Below are 22,941 nucleotides of genomic sequence, written 5' to 3'. Positions count from 1 at the left end.
ATATGATTGTTTTCAAGTAATAGTACGTGTGTGTGTCTGTTTATGTTATGAGCTTCGAAATCGAGCCAACATTTCAGTGTGTTATATTGTTTTGTCCCAGTCATTTGTGAATAGTGCACGTGTTTCATGCAGAGGCCACTGTTCATGCTGACATGCTGGCACAGATAACATTTATTACGATTTTATAGGTATTTTCAACAGTTCGATAATTATTACATAATAATTTTAGTTGTACTAACCCCATATATCCAGTTGCAGACGATGTCACCAACCAAGTTGCTTGGAAAACCTCACCTGAACATTAGCATCAGCAGCATACTAATATTTGTAGCAAGCACTGTTAGAAACACAAGAGCTTTATAGACTTAGTGGTGGACGCACATGTGCTACATGCAACAACAAAGGCCATGCTTCACAAGGAACAGCGATCAAATCATAGATACTATCAGAGAGAAATCAGTAGGGAACACGTGGAGAGGATTAGTATTTACTTGGCTAGAATCAATCCCACATACAGTCATGAAATACACAAAATATTATATTTTTAGCAGAAAGAGTACATTTGTAACATCAGTATTATCCCTTCCTACTCGTGTAGCTTGTATCGTGTACTTACTTTGACACCATAAGCGATGATTTTCAACACCGTTTCCACAGAAAACATTCCAGTAAACCCCATATTCGAATACTTGAGGATCTCCGCGTAGACGTCATTTTGATTATAGTACTGCCGTTATGTGATCACGTGTCAGATAAACCCATGGCAATGAAAATATTTATTTGTTATTTGATGCGTACTACTGACTTCGGAATAGAATAACATAGTATACAAGTAATGTATGGAATGCAATTGTTAATGTTGTTACTAGTATTATCAAGGTTTTCATAAATAAACATAATATTGAACATAGATTTAGATTAGGAGTAAAAAATCTAAACAATTACGTTGAATATAATGAGCCGTAATGAATTCTAATAACTACTAAAACAAAAATAATATGCATAAATAATAAATATATATGTATAAATAAATATGTGGTAAAATTTAAATTGCAAAATAAAATTACAATGGGGTTAAATGTGGAATCGGTGATAGTATTTGCAGCATTTTCATAATTAATTTATTTAATTTCGTACACCCGCTAATATTTTATAATATTAAAAGTTACATGAACACAGACGTACATGGAGCAGCCCGAAGCCATTAAATTTCATTAGGCAGAAGGCCTTTCTAACAATCATGCACATCTTTCACACAAAAGACAAGAATAGGGCTTTATAAGAATCATGCAACACGAGCAACATGAATGGCTTCATTCTCGACCTGATTCCGGAGATAATGTGCATTCACAAGCACGGATATACATAAAATAAAACGTGATAACATGTGCCGAAAATGTGCAGGAAGGATAGGCGTATCGTGCAAAAACACTTATATATAAATATTAATGAATAGCAAGCAAGGAACAGGATTACACAACAGAAAACACAAATAAACAACAAAAAAAGTATTTGACGATACACTCGATGGTAATAATAGGCTCTGGTTCAAGAACGGCGCATTCCATTGCTGTGTACACTGACGCCGGAATATAGAGAATTTTGTGTAGTGTTAGTGTGAGTTATGTTTGTTATTTGGCAGCACTAACTAAACACCAATATGAGACACGTACTGAATTACATTTTAACGATATCACTTAGATTGTAGATCATATATATGATGTATATATTACGGATATGGTAACCAATACACGTACGATAACAAATTTTTACTTTTTTTACTTTAGGGTGCAGACCGTCGTGATTCGTAGGGAAGGCGGCTAATCTATTTTGTGCCCTGTGATTAACTCCAACCGTTTCTTCGTCTACTTGGTATAGGTGATCGCTGTCTACTTCTCACATATACAGTGCTTTATTTGTTTAGTTATATTTAGTGTAAGTTATGAATATAAGATAATATTGTTATAGAATCAATGTCATCAATGATTTTTGTCGCATTTGTAATACAAAGATTGAATACATACCTTCATCATGAGTAATAACGTGTTTAGTACAATAAGAGCCATGATGAAGTACTCAAAGGGCGTAGAGACTACTATTCTCCACACTTTGTACTTAAGGCTTCCCCTTCTACTTGGCATATACCTCTCTAAAGGTCGCGCTTCTATTGTGAAGTCTATACATGATTTCTAAAATAATAATTATAAGAATGACATCAGAACAACAAATATATGTATAACATCAAAATATACAACATGAAAGATATAAAAGTTACCTGATTTTTTTCTATTTCAGCGTCTTGCAATTCAGCTTCACCCTGCTCTTGAAATGTAATAATTATAAGAGCTACGAATATGTTGACAAAGAAGAACGGAAATACCACAAAGTAAACTATATAAAATATGGACATTTCTATTCGAAAATTTTGTATGGGTCCCCTGTCTTCGTAGGTGGCCGCCATTGAGTTTTGTAATACTCTGTAAATAAATAGTATGAGTTTTAATATATGACTCACTCGTCTCCTAGGACTACTAGGACTTTTGATGACTGTTAAAAATTAGAGTATGTATTTTTAACTAATTTTAGTTCTTTTATGCAGGAAATAATTTCGAAATAAATGACTAATCCAACGCTAATGACATTCAAGCGCTTGAACTTTATTTAAACAATATGAGAAAAATGTATAAATGGTGACAAGAAAATAAGAAAAATATAAAATCTCACTGTGGCCACCCCTCCCCCGTCTGCACCGCGAACAGCGTCAGCATGGCGGATGCGACGTTGTCGTAGTGGAAGGATTGCGTCGTCCACTGGCGCTTCGCAACTCGCGGTAACAGGCTATTTTGTTCGTACATAAAGTACGATCCTCTGTTGAATAATAATTTTACGAGTGAATAAAAAATATTATGTTAAAATATCGGAAAACTCTTCAGGAGAATGTAGATGTTTTCATGGTTAACACAATAGCCCATTGCCACCAAGTTAGCAACAATAAGTTAAATATCGATGATATAAGTAATTATAATGGCGTAGTTGGCAATTATTTGGCTTTATATATTATGCTTGTTTCGAACCATAGGGAATTTATTAAAAACGTTATCATTATAGCAGTGTTTAATTCATAATTTGTCCAAACTGATTTTAATACTAGACTTTCCGAATATACACTTTAATATATAAATAATTAAATATTAATATATGAGAAATATTACTTACTGGCAGTCTTCAAATGTATTCTTACTGATATCGTTGCAGTGAAAAAATTTACCATTAAAAAGTTGTACTGCAATTACAGCGAATATGAATTGAAACAATATGTACACAATGAGGATGTTGATGACATTCTTCAAAGAGTTCACAACACAGTCAAACACTGCTTTTAATTTTGGAACACGTTTTATAGTCTTTAAAGGTCTGAGCACTCTTAACACTCTTAACGATTTTATCGTGGATAGATTTTGCCCCGCCCCTTTCTTGACACCTCTGTAAAAAAATAGAGATTTATATTATTTGAAAACTATGTAAATACATATTAAAAAAAACATATTAAATGAAGACAGTTCTAGTTAGGGATAATATTCTAGAACATATTTTATCTAGTTTAAGAACTATTGTATGGTTCGTTGATTCTATACTTTTGTATATTATCGGTAATTTGCATTTTTTTATACAAATATAAAGTTTGCTAGGACTAGAGGAATAATACTACTATAATATTAAGCTACACGTTATTAAATAAGTAAAGGTTTTGTTTGTATAACATGAGATCAGTAAATATAATTATGGTGCATATGATGTTAGATTTAAATGGGTTATATTACTCACCCGATTTCAAAACCGAAGCTGACAAGGGCGCATATGACGACCGCGGCATCCATGATGTTCCACAGGTCGCGGAGGTACGCGCCGGGATGGAATAGGATGCCGAGATCCACGATCTTGAGCAGCATCTCCACCGTGAAGACGCCCGTGAACGCGTAGTCGAAGTAGTTTAACACTTTGTTTCTGTCGAATAATGATATTCACAGTTTCATATACGTTTTGGTATACATAATACGTCCGTATATCTAATAATACGAGTTCACTGTAGGACTATGTAGGCATATATGGGTCGTTTATAATTTCCTTTCTAACTTTTTAATGGAAAGCTAAATCTTAATGGTTTTACAAAAAAACCTAATAAATCCTCATTTCATAAAAGAGAAATTGATATCTATGTAAATCAAGGTCAAATAATACAAAATAAATTATATCACCTGTCACTCTCTTCGACTACGGGGTCTTCCGCAGCTAACGCCACAGAACTCATGCAAATTACTACCATGATAAAAAAATCAAAATATCTTAAATTTACTATCCAGTGTGCGCCTCGTCTAATGCTGTAACAATTAAAATATCAATCATTGAGTTTATTCTAATAAACAGTTATTTTATATTACATCTTCGTTGTCGTCAGCATCGTCTCTACGTTAACTATAATTTTTACTTACGGATTAGTAGGTGACAAAATAAACATGGACGAATATGGCAGCATTGGTTTTGGTCCATCTGGTATCTCTTCTTCATCTTTTTTGGCCTCTTCTTTCTTTTTGTTCTAAAAATTATAAAATAGATTAAAAATGTTATAAACTCAATAATATTCAAACATTTTATCTTTTGCTGCGTATCCTTTAAAATTTCCACATTACTCTTATGTTAGAAGTTTTACACAATATTAAGATTGAAGAAAATTTTCATATAATTATAACTTAATACTAAATTAACATTCAGATCAAATATAAATATTGTTTTGTTGTTGTCAGACAGACATGCACTGCTAGAAGATAAAGTTTATAATAACAAAATAAAATCTCCAATCAATAAAAATAAGCAAAATTATAAAATCATCATAACTTAGCTTGTTCGGTTTAAGCCGAAAATTAAAACATTGACGAGACGTAAACGAAATCCTATAAACGAAATTTCTTGCATCTATATCGAAAACATTGGAAATCTCCTCTCGACATTCGCTCCACAGAAGCACATTGATCCAGACGACTATACTTATAATATTGCTGATCTATCTATATTCCACATATTAATGAAATTAATGAACTAGCTTCATAATATACTAAAAATAATGTAATTCTAAGACAGTTTGTAGCGTATTAACTTTTAGCACAAATGTAATGTACAAAGTAGTCAACAATATTTTAAGCTACCACAACCATTGACGATCAAGCAATGTCTCGTTCTCTTTACCTTCCTACTCGCTGAAGACTGACTAATGTCAAGAGGTGGCGATCCATCCACCCCAAGTTTCTCTGATTCCTAATTAGTCGGAAAAATACTTAATTGGATTTCATATTGGAAAAATAAAGTTACATATTATGTATAAAACACCTAAAGGTGAAGGCTTCTAGTCCTTGAATTTACGTAAATGCAATACAATAGACCTTAAGCAAACATCAAATACGTGTTACTTACTGCAAGTTTGTCTTCTTCGACTTGCTCTTCCTCGGCTGCTGTTAATTCCTGTAAATATAAAACGGCTACATTTACACGAAAAGCGGCGTCAAATTTACAAAAGAGCTTCAACGGTGACACACATCCATTTAAATGTTCACAGATACATATATGACAGATTTTGCTTTAGTTCATTTTGAAAATTTAACCATTATGCTGATAGTTTACTTTAACTAGAGCAAAATCTCTGAAATTGTTTATCTAAATTATTACCTGAGCATTAGCCAAATTGTCAACGGCGATAGCAAGAAACACGTTCAACAGCGTGTAGTTGCCAAACAGTACAAGGATGACAAAATACAGCGAATAGATCATGCCACTTTGAATACCGCCTTGAGATTGGATTCCATCGTACATCACTTCGTTCCAATCCTCGCCTGTTAAAATCTGGTACAAATAAAAAATACATAAAACTGTGGGATTTTTTTCACTCATGTCATGGCGCAGCTGTACAAACATGTCACAGTAAACGTGACAGGATATTTAATATTTTCATTTGCTACTGAACTCTATCTACACAAAACGCTTTTGTTTCGCTACCCACTGGCTCCACAATTCAGCGGAAAGTGGAGGACGGAGTTTCTCAACATAAGATTTCCGGGTTCGCTATGCCTACCCTTCTATTTAATTCATTGTTTCTCTATTTCCCCAATTTACATAATTAATAAGTTGGTGATAAAAGTTAAAGGAACTAAATACGATATTGTACCTGGAAGACAGTAAGCAGTGCGATCGGAAATGTATTGAAGTTTGTTGGTGGTGTGCCTCCTTCGAAGTTGAATTGTCCACCAAACAATTGCATCCCAAGCAGAGCGAAGATAAGAATAAACAAGAATAGAAGGAACAACAACGAGATAATAGATCTCATTGAGTTTAGAAGAGATATCACAAGATTACGTAGCGACGACCAATATTTTGTGACCTGAAACATACGACAACTATTAGTAAGAAAAACTAAAATTCAAAACGAATTAACAAACACATTCAAAATTTTATTTACTTTTATTATTCCTTTTAATATAGAAATAGTTAATAATAAATTTTAGTACCTTAAATATCCTCAACAATCTCAACGCCCTAAGGACAGAGAGACCGAAAGAGCCGCCCTTTACTTCTGACCACACCACTTCAAATATGGAGCCGGATATGACGACACAGTCGAAGCGGTTGAACGAGGACTCGAAGTAAATCCGCGGCCCGAGGGCATACATTTTCACCCACATCTCCATCATAAATAACCCCAGGAACACAAATTCGGCATAGTCTAAAAAAAAAAAAATATGTTGAATTTATTAAATTACTGTATTTCAAAATATCCACACTAGTTAAAAAATAAAAGCAGATTATAATGTCACTTACTTATTTATATAAGTTACTAGCGACCCGCGCGCGGGCTTCGCCTGCGTAAACTACGTTATTATTAATTTCTGTCTCCATGAGTACCTACGTCCTATAAGTGACGTCCATGCAAAATTTGAGACTCCTAGCATTTGTAGTAACGAAGTATCATACAAACTTTCAACCCCAAAAACAACCCCTTAGAAGTCGAATATTGCAAATTCCCGTCTTAGCGAGCACCTACGTCCTATAAATAACTCCTATGCAAAATTTGAGATTCGTAGCACGTGTAGTTTCTGAGATTTCGTGATGAGTGAGTGACCTTTCGATTTTATATATATAGATATACAGGTAAGACAAAGGTTATTAGAAAGAAACTTTAGCTAGAAGCTAGTCTAGCAATATTAGAAATCTTATCTAAAAATATGTGGAAAAAACATTAAATAGCTTTTAATTTAGATAAACATTTGATGAGTTTATGATAAAGGCATAATTTTTCAATCGAATATTATCAAAATGTACTTACATAAAAATGAAGTAAGCCACTTAGGTTGTCTATAGTGCTCAACAGCTACGCATATTGTATTGAAAAGCACCAGCACGATAACAAACCAGTAGAACCACTGTGTTTTCACTGTATGTCTGATCCAAAACCGAAACCTCTTTTCCGCTCTCCAGAAGTCCGCACACTTCCCAGCTGTTCTCGCTTTGCTTTTCAAAAAACCTGCAGCATTCAATAAATTTTAATAAAACAATTCAATTTCGAAAGTGATCTACGTATCTAATTTGTGTCGTTACACGCATTTTGTTGAGGCAAAATTATAAACGCATATATGTTTGTACAAAAATATAATGTGCTATAAAAGATAGTAGCAGAATCTTGGAACCAACTTGAAAAACTTTTAATGTATAGACTATATACATAAATGTACATATTTCCTTATTCTAAAATTGTTATATATTTTAATTGGATCTTCTTCAAATTAGTACCAATTTTTATTTAAAAAACTGAAAATAACAAAAAATCTTTAATATCACATAATTTAGAGAGATATGTATGCGATTTCTAAAAGTCAGCACTGAACGTATAGTAATTGGTTTCTGAAGTGTCGAAATTCTATCGGCGATGCTATCCGATATTTATTGCATATAAATCTTAACCAACGTCCTTTGGGATAAATAAGTAATATATATATATATTTCTTGCTTAATATAATTTGTCAGCGTTACGCTATAAGGTAACTTTTGTTCGTCAATGTAATGTAAGCTTTTGAAAAAAAATATCAGCTAGGAAATTAACTATTATCGATTATTATAAATCCTAGGTTCTAAACTCAATATCTAAAAATAATAAATAAATGGGATCATATCATATGGTTGTTATTTATAAGGGGATCAGGGTACGCTATTCCTAATTCTAGATCTAAGCTAGATCTACAAAGAACATGAAAAGGAATATTCTACCAGCGTCACGCTTGATCCCATACCTTGCTTTTTCTTTGGAACTGTAAACAACCAACACACAAATAGAGTACGAATACGTATGAAAATGGAGGATTACAAGAATTAAGATTTGAAAGACGACGCCATGCAACATTCATTAGGTTACAGAGAGTTAGTAAAACTAAATGACAATAGACTATTTACATAGATTTAAGTTAAATACTAGATACATGTTATAGCTCATAAACGTTTACTTAATGACCTGTATTTATTACAAACAGTTTTATAATAACAAAATTTTAAAAAAATAAACTAAACCTAATAAAGAAAGGTTACATTTCTGAAATTTAAACTTCTATCTTTAGAAATAAAAGGATAATTTACTCAAAAGTAAATCTACATAAAACACCACACATGAAATGCATATGATATGAATATTATACTGACCGTCATCCCCACAGTCCTCGTCTTGTTCTTCCTCTTCTGTGTCTGTGCTTTTACTTTTGCCCAAGTTTTTTAATTTTTTCTTGGCCGCTGCTCTTCTTCGAGCTATTATGAAAAAAAATCGGATAATTTTAATTTCATTACAAAGATAGTATCGACAGTGATGAAGTGTCCGGCTGTAAAGGGATAGCTGTGGGCACGAGTCCCTGTGAGAATGGTTATATTTAAATTATTAAAATATTCCTGCATTCGCTTTTACTTTATTTACATTTTTGCAACAGAACTAGGCGTTCTCATTCTGTTTCTGTTTCATTCTGTTTCTAAAGCCTCTTATGCAGATGGAAAGCGAAGTCCGGATTATCTTGAATCTATGTTTTCATGAAGGTGATAAGAAAAAAAATCAATTTAAAATTAATCGCTTATTTTATCCATTACCTTCTATTATGTGCATTCTTTCTTCTTCCGTCGTCCTTTCTTCTGCTAATATAACCTCCTCTGAAAAATTGTATTCAGAATAAATGTCAAGTAGACAATACTTTTGTCTGAAATATCTATCAATTACTTACCAGCTTTACAAATCCACTCAACGTAGCCATTGAGTTCTCTCTCTAGTACCTGTTGTCTTCTTAATTTAAGAAATTCTTGTCTATTTTCTACTTTCTCTCTTTCTTTAGCGAATTCACTGAAAATACGGCCACGTGATATAAACTAGCAATGGAAATATGCGCCATTAGTGTCATTAATTGAAATAAAATAATTCTCTATAATTACATATTTAATATTAATGAATGATATGAAGATTTTTGCTACTTTTTTCTTAAACTGTAAAAGATGTTTAGAATGAATATGAATATATTATACTTATTTAGCGACTACTTTACTATTATTTAATATATCTATTGTAAATAACACATGGTCATAGAATTCATGTCACTTCTAGCAGTACCGAGGAATCTTCTTTCTAGCAGTACCGAGCTTTTACAATGTCTCACACACTATCAGACCTGCATCAGTGATCCAGTTAATGTAACCATTGAAGTCTTGGTTGAACATTTGCCGGGCTCTTTCCTTTTGGAATTGAGCTCGACGCTCTACACGACCTCTCTCATTAGAAAACTCACTGCGTAGTGTTATTGTTTTAACATAAAAAAATAAATATAATATGTATATAGATAAACTAAAACTTGTATATCAAATATAGACAAATTTAAGAATTGTAATAATTATAAAAAGCAAAAAATAACAGAAAATGATAGTCTTTATACAAAATAAGTATTTTATTAATACTTACCCGCTAAGAACACCGAGAACTAAGTTGAGCATAAAGAATGAACCCAATACTATGAGAGGCACAAAGTAAATCCAGTTGAACGTACTACCTAACGCATCGTTTGTCTGAAACAAGAATATATTTTATTAATTAAATGCCTAATAAATATATACATTACAGTTACAAAAGTATTGAAAATATTGGTTTTGGTTTTGGTCTGTAGTAATTTAGGTACGGACGAACTAATTCAATTTATAGTGTAATTGTGACAATGTTAGCAATAACTTAAAAGTTATTTCAAAGAAATTATGGTTAAATCCTGATTAACCATAATTTCTTGGAAATTATATATTTATGTATAAATCCTGATCCTAAACTTTACAGTAGAATATGTGGTTAGTAAGTTTACTTAAAGATAATTTCTATGAAATTGAGAAATATAATACATCGTGGAAATCAATCGTAAAGTATATTTTTATAGGAAATGTCCCAAAATGTCTGCTTTCTTTCTTTCTTTTGTGTATTTTTCGTTCCGAGGTCCCCTACCTACAGACCACCATTGATCCATCCATCGAGCTACACATTATATATGCGCCTTGTAGTTATCTGCGCCTACTTCCATTCACGCATATATTGTTAATAATAAAAAAAAACGAATAATATCTATGTAAACATTTTATATTTTAATGCTGCCACAGTCGAAGAGACACCATTTTTATATATCTTCAAGTATGACAGCTATTATGCATCGACATAATCTGTGTTATATCATCTGGACAGTTTCGCAATTTAGGTGAATTTGGATCAATTATCTTATAATAATGACTCCATACCCAATAAAGTATAGCAGTCCAACCCTCCATAGTAATGCACTGGAAGACTGTGAGCATCGCGAAGCCGATGTTATCAAACGACGTGATCCCCCTGTTGGGCCCCTCCCACTTCTCCAGGCATGTGCTCTTGTCGTACGTGCACACGTGCGCTCCGTACGGCGCCAGCGTCTCGTTGTCCGCGTTGCACGGCGTCGGGTTGTCGCCATCGTTTACTATTTCATCTGTTGGGGGTAGGTATTCAGTTAAGTATTTTTTTTTATAGTTTCACACTGTATCCTGCAAGCAGCAGGGTAAGCTGAGTGAATCTAGTGTTGAGACACTCCGTTCCCCATTTAATTCTCCATCGCATTCTGGAGTCATTGCGTGATGAGAGGTATCAAATATGTAATTAATTCTGTGTGTGTTAACTTATCGTCTACTTTACTATGTTTTGACTGATTAATATTAAAAATAATCCAACTCTCGCGCCAATTAATTAGCAGTTCATTATTTAGTTCTTAATCTCATATTTTATTTTTTTGATAGTTGTAGAATTTAAGATATTTAGGTTAACAATCACATTACTCGAAACAGAAATAAGACATTTTTCTTTTTAAACTTAGTTAACCCAAATAAAATCGTTCACTTTTGTTATGTCTAGCAAGCATTTGAATTGCATTTGTTCTAAAAGTTTGTGAAATTACCGCCACTGCGGCAACTAGGTCAATACTTCGTATTTATGGTCGATGCACAAAGTAACACAACTTTATTTGTTTACTACCGAGCTGAAACTTCTTTAGTCTTAACAAAGTAACATCAGCAACGTTGACAGTTAAATTGCCATGAGTTGCGAGGTCAATGTACGATTTATTTTGATTAAGATTTGTTTCCTGAAAGGTGAGAGCTGAAAATAAGAAGATACTTACTAATATCTTCTAAACTATAACAAGTCTTATGTAGCGCCCCTGAATAAAACTCGAGGCCAATGATAGCGAAAATGACAATCGCGAAAAGCACCAAGAGGCCGATCTGCAGCAAAGGGGCCATCGCCTTGATGATAGACTTCAAAACAACTTGCAAACCTGCGTACAAAATTATCTTATAATCCTGACATTACATATAGAATATTGACATTAACGTTTAAAACTAAAAATTTCGATAGATATCCGAATGATATTGTTAATTCTGATAATTTTGACAATTTTATTATTTACATTTCAATTGATATTAACAATGATGAAATTAAAAAGCCAATTTGCGAATTATATAAGTAACCGAATGATGATTGTATACATGTAGTAGTTAATATTAAAATTAATGTTAACATATAACGCCATAGAGTTAATAAGAAAATAGTAATGAATGTAAATAAAACGATACAATATAACATTAAAAAGCCAGCAAATGGAAAAATTACAGTGATCGTGCACAAGAACATGTGATTATACAATTGCATAATTTGAAACAAAATTTCTTATTTTTCTAATGCAAATTTAAATAATATCACGCAACTAACTCAACCATAAGAGGTGATTAATAATAATTTTGTTCAAATTATGCAAAAGCTACAACAGGTGAGTCTACGAATGCTAAACTAAGAATGTTCTAGAACTCACTAGGAACGCCCGATACTAATTTAAGGGGCCTCAGCACCCTAATGGCACGCAAGGTCCTGAAGTCGACGTCGGCGGGCGCGATTGGCAGCTGCGTGATGATACTGCCAAACACATATCACTCGATACTATAGCTTGAACTAGCAACTAACTTAATAATAAAGTACTACTGAGGAATATGCTCGTGAAAGCTCGAGCCAACTACGCAATACCGTTAAAAGTTACAATTTCAGAACCATATTCCCACACACAAGAGTCACTAGCTTAGTATCTACAATCTAAGTATTATTTCTAGTTACATTTTTATTAAACTAATCACATGTTAAACGTTACAAAATTTAAACTATATCATATTTATTCACACCTAAGTAGTTGTGTTTAGCTAAATTCTTACGTTAGGGTTTTATTTGAAAATAACAATAAACAATAATAATTATAACAAATATGTATTCTATTATGCAACACGTAATCGAAATCCAAAGTACATTTAGCATCGACAATAAATCACAAAAAATCGAAAAACCACTCATCTATAACGATTCTCAAATGGCAAGAAATCGATGCTACGTTCTCTCTAAAAAAAATATGTAAAAGTACTATTTCCAAAAACAAAACTAGCTCTGTGTCATCTACTTTCAAAAAAGGTTCCATGGACCACATCTAGCCAGAATGTTCTATACAATATAATATATAAAGGTTAAGTTTATTGAACTGTTCGCCAATTACTGTGAATTACTTGGTATCCGCGAGACGAGCTTGAGCGGGCGGAGCACTCTGAACGAGCGCAGCATTCTCAGGTCAACGTCCACGTTGTATTCGGCGAATATCGTCATCGACCTAGTTTTTGTCATCGAAGGTTAAGTAAGAACCCCATCCTTACCTAGCTTACTATCATATCATACACCTATGTAAGTGCAATATTTTATATTCTCCAGATGCCAAGCATTGAAGATTTTGTTGTTTTTTTGTGAGATACATGCATTCCAATTCGTTTTTTTAAATCAATACTATATTCGAATGCAATGATGAATTATTTATAAGTTTCAGGTATAATTTCTAATTTACAAGATATATAATAGAAAATTTACTTACCCGGTTACTACAACGAAAAAATCCATTATGTTCCAAATGTTTCTAAGATAAGAACCCCTGTGTAAAACAAAACCTAAGGCTAAGATTTTTAACGAGGCTTCTACACAAAATATGCCTAAAAAGTACGCCTCGGTCTTTTCCTGAAACAAATAAAAGAATAGTTTTCTTATCAAGTACTAAATGTTTACCGTTATGCTAGGAAAGAACAGATTATACTATAATATTTTATATACTAGAGTTTGTATAAACGGTATACGAAAAAGTTAATTTTCAAAATGAAACAAAATTAAATGTAAAAATTAATCAAAATTCTTGAAGTTACTGACATTATCACTGACTATCAACAGCAGTTTAGTTCATTAAGATCAAAAAGAAAATGTTTAAGTACAAACGGGCTTAAATAGATTTTGCTTGAAAAACTGTGATAACTTACCAGATTCTGTGCTAAGATGGTCTTATCGCCGTTGGGCAGATGCTCCTCCAGCGCCAGCACCACGCAGTTGGCGATGATGGTAAGCAGCACCGCGTACTCGAAGGGCGGCCACTCGATGATAAATTTTGTATACCTGAAAGTAGACAAACGATGGTATTTATTTTACAGTTTATTAGACATATTCCTATTATATTTAATTACTAGCAACTGACTCACTGTTTCGCCCGCTTTAAGTACACAATTATTTATTGGCTAATCTGAATTTCATTTGACATAGAATAGGAGAATTCAGTAAAGTAGTTATTGTTTAGTTATTTTGTCCTAATCGTAATAAAAAAATTTTGTGATATTATTTGATTTGTTCGCAGAAATTGTTGATAATTGAAAAATTCATTGTAAATTCATGAATTTAATAGAAAATTATTATGTCATTACATATCTCTCTAGATAGGCGGTAAGTAAGGGCGCACGGCAAACTAATTTTGGTATAAAAAGTATGTTGCTTCTCAAACTCTGTCCACCTTTCAGGGAAATTCTCATATTTAGCATCAGTTCAGCTGTTCTGAATATTAATATCAATAAACAATAACGATTTTACCAGATAACAACATATTTGAGTTCCTCTAGAGAAGGCCAAAAGTAATTAGGAGCTTTCCAGGCACGTCAGGCGCATTCTGCACACGATTAACTGTGCTTTCGATCACACGCCCCTTACACGATTTACGTGAAAACCTCGCTGATACCATCTGTTCAGTGTTTTACTAAGGTTATTTAATTATTTTAACATTTTACTAGTAATAATATAAGATTATTTAACTATTTTAATATATATGTTTAAAATGATTTTTCGTATAAATCGTAAAATATTATAAATGATTAGAGAATATTTTTTTTATTAGCTAATTAATAAGACTATAAGAGACTATTAAGATATTTCCGTGCCGACTATTAACACATTCCGTTCATTTTCGATCGAAATCGAATTCAGGAAGCATTGCGTGGTAAGTGGTGCGTTTTGCCTCTTTACCGAAGGGAACAAAGTAGAAGTTAAAATAGTAGAAATATTTAAAAAAATTCTCGTGTGGGAATCGACACTTCTATCGCGTTTAATGGGAACGGAGTGTCTTTCCACAAGTTTATCGGTTCCCTTTGCTTATCCTGCTATTTGTGGGATACAGCGTGAAGTTAAAAAAAAGAAACTAAGAAAATATCTCATTTCTAAAATTTAATAATATTATTAAAAAAATGTTTTTTTATTTAGTTACATTTACATTGTATTTAGTAAGTCAACATATTAACTTTCAAACAAAGAGATACAATAAGGTTTACATTTTGAGGCAAAAACGGAACCCTTATAGGATCACTAACGAACCCTAAAAAAGGGTTAAAAAAGAGATTTCCCACATCTCGACAATTCGCCATTTCTCGCTAATACTCAATAATTGCTGTCGTCATTGCGTTAGTGTTGGATACAATGCACGCATACGATTAATTAATCACAGCCCGCACGTCACGTTTATTACTTTTCTATGAATCCATCGATGCATGACGCTACTAATTTAGCAAATGATATGATAGGTGCTTGATTCTAATGGATTGGGAGGTTCTGGGTTCGATTTTCCAGCTGTGAAAAATTTTAGGCTATTCTATTTTTGTCACCAAATTAGTTTTCTTTATGAACAATGACTTCGCATGTGCTAAATTCAAATTTATTTTAGTTTTAGTAGAAAATATTTTAGTTTCATAATCATTATAAGTAAATAGGTTCAGGTAGAACAATACTAAAAGTATTTTTATCATGAAAATGCATTATAAAATTAAAATATTCTTAATAATAGTTATATAATAAAACGAAACCATGCGTTTAAAAAAAAGTACAATTATATTAAAAAGACAAAAAATAATACAGAAAAAAATTCTCATTATTTCAAAGATAGAAAGTATTATATTTAAAAAGAATTCGCGACATTTTATAAAAGCAAGGCTTTTCCCAGCAGTATATAGCGAAACTCGGCTATGCTTCATCAGTTAATATTATTCTCCTGACCTGTCCTACATACATATTTTAAAACACCCATTAGATTTGAAACTGCGACAACATTCATTTAGGTCAATGTAAGATCAAAAATTACAATTTCTTATGGATAATCTAATAAATTCCATAAAAAATATAAATGTGAAATGGGAGCCAAGTTAAATGTTTAGTAATACGTTCTTCTCGAATTCTCTGATAAAAGAATTGGAGATGTCTATGGGTGTCGAGTTCTGTGTTCACTCGGGATAAAATGAAGGTTGTGATGTGAAGTTAATCTCTATTTTAAAGGCATTTTAAAATGTTATATGTTATTTTACCGTTTTATTAACATAATTATTAAATTTGAAATAAGTTTTTTGTTGTTATTAATAATAAAATCTCTTTTTATATCTATCTTTATGTAAATTTGAAGTGAGACCGAATGACCGCTCGAGAAAGGCAAGTGAGCAGTCGGGAATAACAGGATGCAATTAATTTTATTATATACATAGGACTGTACAGTCTCATACTTTAACAGAGAAGGACGCTTGTTTAAAATTTAAAATAATAATTTAATATTATCATAAGATGTCTTTATTAGCTGCCTATATTTGAAATAAGTATTTTTTTACCTTCACGCCGCATATATAAGTGTCGGCAGAGAAAATCTGGAAACTTAGTGTAAAGAAACTCCAAAATTGAATCCATATCCGGGAAAATGGGACAGGGGCACAAGTACACTACAAGCACTTACGTCAAATAATTAACTTTATTTCGTTTTACAACATTACAAAGACCCACCCTTCGGTTCTAATTTTCAGAAGGAAAGGTTGAACAAATGTTACGATAACCTAAAAGTAAATGGTTCAACCTGAACCGAACTCTGCAGTTTATGAATATTTAGGTAAGAAGTGTTTCACTCGGCGCATAGCCCATAGACGGTTTGTTTACAAAATGCATGGGAAGAACAAGGTGAACGTTAAATATGTATTAGACATTAGTTACTGCTCCCTTGCAAATGAGACTGAGGGAGTTTTCTCATTAAACAGAAGCAATCGTACTGTTTTCGTACTTTAATTATAACCTAGAAAAGGTTTTTTAAGAAGTTTTTATATTAGTAATATCAATGGTATTTAAAGTTATAGGTACCGAATTCGTTTTTCTTGAAGATATTATTAATTTTCCTTAATTCTAGACCGTTTGTAGATTTATGTTTGTCTAATTCTCTTGTAATACTAGCAAAATAAATACCTCCGTATAGGATTTTCGTCGGAGAATATAAAAAGCGAGCTGGGCTCCGGAGTAGCGGGCTGGTGCGCGCCGCCCATGGTATCAGCTGGCGCCGCGCGAGCCTGCGCGCCCGCCGCCTCCTGCGCTGCCGCCAACCTGGAAACCATTGTGTTACATTTTAAAAACAAAAGTTTAAATAATGTCATTTGTTTAATTTGACAATAATTCAAAAAAGAAGCCAGGTAATTCTATAAAATAAACATCCTGCCGATCGACCATAACTGAGTAAATAAGCTAATCTCGCACACAGCAAGGTAGAGGGAACCTAGTTTTAAGACACACCATTCTGCACTTTCCGCCGAATTCTGGCATTGCGTGTTTTAGTGGCGTAACTCAACGCCGCGCTTTGCCTCGACACCAGAGCGAAGAAATGGAAATATAAATTTAAATAAATATTTCATTTCCTCGAGTGGGGATCGAACCCACAACCAGTCGTGTTTGCAGTCGCACTTAGTGCCCCTGAGCCATGACTGGCGCCAACTTTTATTCAATTAATATAATTTATCATTATACTATGTATATAGGTCACCCGATCTAGAAAATAAACGTAATTGTAAAAAAAATCTGCCTTTATTTATGTCATATATTTTTTAACTTAGTGCATCTAAATGAAATAAGAAAATTAGAAATTAGTAATAAGCCAATCCCTTCTCCATTTCTCGTTCATAAAAAAACATTACCGTTGGATTGCGGAACCCAATAAACGTCATTTTTCTCAAATGCAAAATCCAAATACAAATCTGCATACAGATTTGAACTCATTACCATCCTTTTAAGCCGCACAAGTCCTTATTATACCTCTACGTCACGTCAATCCCGCATATTGCATGTCTAACTTCAATATCACGTTATATGACATTTGTAAGCACGCTGTTATTATCAATTGAAAGTAAAGTGGTGAGTCGGGCTGGTATTATCTTCAATAGGAAAATAGAAAAATTGTTATTTATTATTTAGGTGGTCGGGTGTTCGCATATATTGGATTGACAATTTCCTGGAGAGACCTTCTAGACCGATAAATCTACAGCTCTGAAATTTAGCAAGAACGTTGTGGACGACGCGGTGGTCCCAACGAAGTTTGGTGATAATTGTAATTGTAGTTTTTTAGTAAATGGTCAAACTGTGCCCAACAGAGTTAAGCTGTGGAACGTTTTGAAATTCACGCGCAAAGATTGAATTTTGACTGAACTAACCCAGCGCGTGCGGAGAAAACAGAAAATTTCTCAATGTAGCTTCGCTCATCTCCACCCGCCATGTACAGCATGTGCCGGATCCTATTATAATAATACTTACAAAAATATAGTCTTGGCGACTGTGTTCATGTATTTATTGGTGACTTTGGAGATAATTAAAAATATTCTGTTCAATTTTTCTCTTCTCAGTTCTCTTCTCTTTAAAGCATAACGTAATCGGTACAAGTAATATATTAAAAACTAGCGGACGCGCGCAGCTTCGCTTGCGTATTTAAGGGTGAATTCTAATAACCCATAAAACATGTGTTCAATGAAATATTTTTATGAGTCTAAATTTCAAATTTTAATAATCGGTGGCGTTTTAAGATTTTTCCATACAAACTTTCAACCCCTTATTTGCACCCTTAAGGGAAGAATTCTAGAAAACCATGAAACATGTGTTCAATTAAATACTTTTAAGAGTCTGAATTTCAAATTTTATAAATATCGGTGCCGATTTTTTTTTTCCCATACAAACTTTCAATCCCTATTTCGCCCCTTTAGGGTTAACATTTTTCAAAATCCCTTCTTAGTGGATGTCCAGATTACGAAAGTAAATATCTGTCCAAATTTCACGTTTCCACCATCAGCGGTTACGGCTGTGCGTGCGTCTTACCTCAGTCAGTGAGGACAAGTCCTTTTATATATATAGATAATATCGCCCTAACACACGTTGTTTCTCGCATATAGCAGTATATAAGGCAGTTGACTTCAATTAAAGAGAAACAGTAATCAATAAATAAAAGCAAAAATCATTCTCCAAAACATATTTTCAAAAAAGTTTAAAATTAACCCTCAAGTTATCCTTAATATAGTATTTGCTATTATATTTCTTTGAACCTAAATTAATATATATAGGATAGGCTAGGGTTGGAACGTGTACGATATCGCGTGCCTAACGACGTTAGCTATAATGTTAGAGCCGAGAAGTATAATAACATTATCATTGGCAATTAAACGTAAATTTTGTTATTCATGCTTAAGTTCCTTTAAGTTTCATATAAGTTTTACTATAATTAAAACAGCAATAATTTACATTTATTTAAATGGCCTCCTCTGCCTCTCCTCTCCTGGCCTCGTTCTTTTTACTAAAGGATTACTTTCTTTGAGTATTTAAAGTACAAAAGACGATGATTTCAAGTACCAAACATGCTACGTACAATACATTGGGTTTACAATAAACACTAGCAGTTGCTTTAGTTTTCATTAGTAACATAATATTTAATATATTTGCTAGGAGTCTTTTAGATATGTTTAAAAATTACTATAAAAAACTATAGATCATACATTTTCCACATTAAATAAGAATGACCTAAATTCTAAATAAAAAATTGAGATAGGTAGATAAAGAGTCAGTCATGCTTTTACTGAAATAGCCATATTGTTGTATTGTGCTCTGGCTCTGGTATACACTAAATATTTATTTTGTTGCTTCTAAATGGTATATTTGAAAATAAGCATTTATTCGTTCCGCCATCGTGGCAAAATAGAAGAGAAAATAGAGATATTTCGGTAAAAGCTGAAGATTCGGGGTCGAAGGTGCTACTTAAGGGAAAGATTATATAAAAATTATCGTATTTTTTTCGATATAATATGTAGTAAGAAAAAACACTATGCTGGGTTCACTCAACATTATCTCGAAATAAGGCGGCAAGTAAAAAACGGAATGTTTTAACACTAGCTTTTTTAGCAGAAAAAAAATTAATTACGTCTATTTTTTATTTTAGATTCTTTTATTCAAATACAATTAAATTACAATTTTATTTTTCGAACTCTTGTATGGAGCACTGTTCAAATAAAGGAAGTATGTAGTAACTTGTATCCCGTAAACCGCAAGATAGGCAAATGGAACATGGGAACCTAGTATTAAGATACTGACGTTCCTCTCTTTCTAACGGATTTTAGAGGCATAGAAATTCCCCTAAGTGGGAATCGAATCCACAACCTCTCACACCCAACATTTACAGACGCCCGCTAAAAGCTATTAAAAATTATTAAACATTCCCAACAGTCGCATTCACAAAATATACAATCGCTCTACAAAAAAAAATTAAAAAAAAAACTACTCCAGTATGAAATTAGTTGAAAGCATATTGTAGCATCTGATAAACGTCGTACGCCCCTTTTGTGCCCCCCAGAGACGAGTTGGGGCACGTATAAAACTATTAATTAATCTAATGCATTTCGTTAGCTTCCCTATAGCTTCCATATAGGGCTTGTGGGTTGGCACTGACCTATATTCTGATTTCACAGTATGCGTGCGGTTTTGTTGTATGAAAACAAAGATTCAATATCGCTTCTGTTTGGGTGTATTTGACAATACGAGAAGTAAGTTAGTATTCGAATAAGCTTGTTAAGCTGTGTTCAGTGAATGTAGAATATTATATTGTTTATATTATTCCGTATTGAGGGCGTAGTGGCGCGGGGGCACGAGCGTAAACGCGACGGTTATGGGTTCAATTCCCACTCGGGGATTGAAATCTATATATATAAAATCGAAAGGTCACTCACTCATCACGAAATCTCAGAAACTACATGTGCTAAGAATCTAAAATTTTGCATAGGAGTTACTTATAGGACGTAGGTGCTCGCTAAGACGGGAATTTGTAATATTCGACTTCTAAGGGGTTGTTTTTGGGGTTGAAAGTTTGTATGAAATTTCGTTACTACAAATGCTAGGAGTCTCAAATTTTGCATGGACGTCACTTATAGGACGTAGGTACTCATGGAGACAGAAATTAATAATAAAGTAGTTCACGCAGGCGAAGCCGCGGGTGGGCCGCTAGTATTTAATATTTTCATTTTCTCGCTCTCAAAACGAGTCAAATGCATTGAGTTCCTTTAATGAACACAAAATGCCTTGAGCATTCCGCGGACAGTGGAAATTATAAACGGGAAGTACAAATAGTTCACTTAATTTATGTAAGTGCGTCAATTTGGATGAAATAAACTAAAAAATATAAATTTATGTTTTTTTTTTTATGTAATACACTACTTGAGTATTTTATATTAATTTCGTGATCTCCAGGAAACCTACAAGAGTTCTGTTTTTACTTATTGAGGTACGGAATCTCTGAAAACATTTATTTTATAAACATTTATTAATCCCTGACAACATTTACAAACGTTACACTCCGCTAAGCGTCTGTAGCTTTAAAGTTTATATTAACATAGAAAAATATACCTAAAACATATATTTTGACATGGCAAAGTACGACATTGACCCCACCACCAAAAGCAATGTTTCTGAGACGGTTTAAAAGTGGAGAGTTAGAGGGCATTTACAAGAAGTTATTTATTCTTATATCGCTAAATATTTCTTTTTTCAATTTCAGCTTCTTTTATTCCGTACATAGCAGGATAGGCAGGAATATTTAATGTAAAGACACTATATTCGACAATTTCCTCCGATTTTTCGGAATATTGCGGGTTGAGCGGCGGAACTAAACGCTGCGGTTTGCCTCGTCGTTGCCAAAAATACATATTTATTAGATAGATGTGCATTTCATCAAAGCAGTTATTAGCTTATAAAATTGACTCATCGATTTAGGTCAATAGAGCAGCTAATACCGAGAATAGCGTGACAATTCCGTTTTGAACAGCTACCCTATAGCTTAATTACCTTAGCCTTGTCACCAACTTAATACAAAACATGGAGTAAACTTGGAATATTTTTCTAATAAACGTGTTTTAAACTTTATATTTGAAAAATAATATGTTTTAACAAAATTATTATATTACTTTTTTTGTATCTTTATCTATCTATTTTGTACGGACGAAACTACTGGATTTGGAAAATTGAAATTGCGGAAGTTATGGCTCGGTGCATAAGTTTGTGACTGTTGTGGATTCGATTCCTATTCAGAGGAATGAAATAGTTATTATTTTCATTTCTTTGCTCCGCTAACGAGCTTATTCCTGTGTCTACCCTACTGTGGGATACACCATGACGTTAAGAAAATTTCTCTTAGCTGGAGAAATTCCTTAATTGAACACGCTAATTGGGTTCAATCCGAAAGTACTAATTTGAATAGAAAAAAATTTTTTTTTAATAGATGTATTGTTATAGAATATCCATTACAAAACTATTTTATCGTCTATGTTACATCGTTTCAGTATAACCCTTTGTACCTATGGTCAGAATTACCATGGGCATTTGAGCATAAGCTGATTAGCATAAGAAGAAAGCTAATATAAGTAATATATATAAAATAAAACTATTCATTTACAAAAACTTTTCGTATAATAGAATGACTATTATATACAAAGACATTAGTCATCTTATATTTTAAAAGTGTTGTTAATCCGTATTCTCATAGTTTTTTTTAGTTTTTACTCGCTGAAAGAAAAGAAACTAAATAAAATATATTTTTATCCGAGTTTATCAAAATGCAATAATTATAAAAAAGATAGAAGATATAAGAAATCGTTAAACACGATAGTTTTAGTAATATG

The 22,941-nt window shown here is 32.9% G+C and overlaps 1 protein-coding gene across 19 annotated transcripts in view; it reads right to left on the bottom strand.

Annotated features, from left to right (window-relative positions):
- The window catches only part of cac (calcium voltage-gated channel subunit cacophony), a 60,252-nt gene that overhangs the window by 10,881 nt on the left and 26,430 nt on the right, over positions 1 to 22,941 (bottom strand). For 13 of the 19 annotated variants that reach the window (XR_014878451.1, XR_014878455.1, XR_014878452.1 and 10 more), the window contains exons 1-24: positions 17,216 to 17,361; positions 13,951 to 14,083; positions 13,518 to 13,657; positions 13,162 to 13,262; positions 11,739 to 11,894; positions 10,834 to 11,054; positions 10,022 to 10,125; positions 9,297 to 9,412; positions 9,166 to 9,225; positions 8,734 to 8,835; positions 7,370 to 7,567; positions 6,555 to 6,769; positions 6,215 to 6,427; positions 5,719 to 5,892; positions 5,467 to 5,514; positions 5,242 to 5,310; positions 4,491 to 4,594; positions 4,257 to 4,379; positions 3,826 to 4,005; positions 3,217 to 3,483; positions 2,725 to 2,868; positions 2,276 to 2,477; positions 2,025 to 2,189; positions 617 to 727 (exon numbers count right to left, since the gene is read on the bottom strand). Coding sequence is in view for 13 of the 19 variants with exons in the window: in XM_085193388.1 (XP_085049514.1) it covers positions 617 to 727; positions 2,025 to 2,189; positions 2,276 to 2,477; positions 2,725 to 2,868; positions 3,217 to 3,483; positions 3,826 to 4,005; positions 4,257 to 4,379; positions 4,491 to 4,594; positions 5,242 to 5,310; positions 5,467 to 5,514; positions 5,719 to 5,892; positions 6,215 to 6,427; positions 6,555 to 6,769; positions 7,370 to 7,567; positions 8,734 to 8,835; positions 9,166 to 9,225; positions 9,297 to 9,412; positions 10,022 to 10,125; positions 10,834 to 11,054; positions 11,739 to 11,894; positions 13,162 to 13,262; positions 13,518 to 13,657; positions 13,951 to 14,083; positions 17,216 to 17,361 (3,492 nt within the window). In the remaining 6 variants the exon portion in view is untranslated. Of the gene's footprint in view, positions 1 to 616; positions 728 to 2,024; positions 2,190 to 2,275; positions 2,478 to 2,724; positions 2,869 to 3,216; positions 3,484 to 3,825; positions 4,006 to 4,256; positions 4,380 to 4,490; positions 4,595 to 5,241; positions 5,311 to 5,466; positions 5,515 to 5,718; positions 5,893 to 6,214; positions 6,428 to 6,554; positions 6,770 to 7,369; positions 7,568 to 8,330; positions 8,349 to 8,733; positions 8,836 to 9,165; positions 9,226 to 9,296; positions 9,413 to 9,734; positions 9,851 to 10,021; positions 10,126 to 10,833; positions 11,055 to 11,738; positions 11,895 to 12,428; positions 12,530 to 13,161; positions 13,263 to 13,517; positions 13,658 to 13,950; positions 14,084 to 17,215; positions 17,362 to 22,941 lie in introns of those variants that run through there. The other 6 variants (XR_014878456.1, XM_085193400.1, XM_085193401.1 and 3 more) reach the window with 5 other exon arrangements.

This window comes from Heliconius melpomene, chromosome 11 (genome assembly GCF_056956725.1).
Source record: "Heliconius melpomene rosina isolate 202511_hmr_F chromosome 11, ASM5695672v1, whole genome shotgun sequence".
Classification (NCBI taxonomy): Eukaryota; Metazoa; Arthropoda; class Insecta; order Lepidoptera; family Nymphalidae; genus Heliconius; species Heliconius melpomene.
Note: the sequence above shows the minus strand (reverse complement) of the source record. Positions and strands in the feature narration are given on the sequence as shown.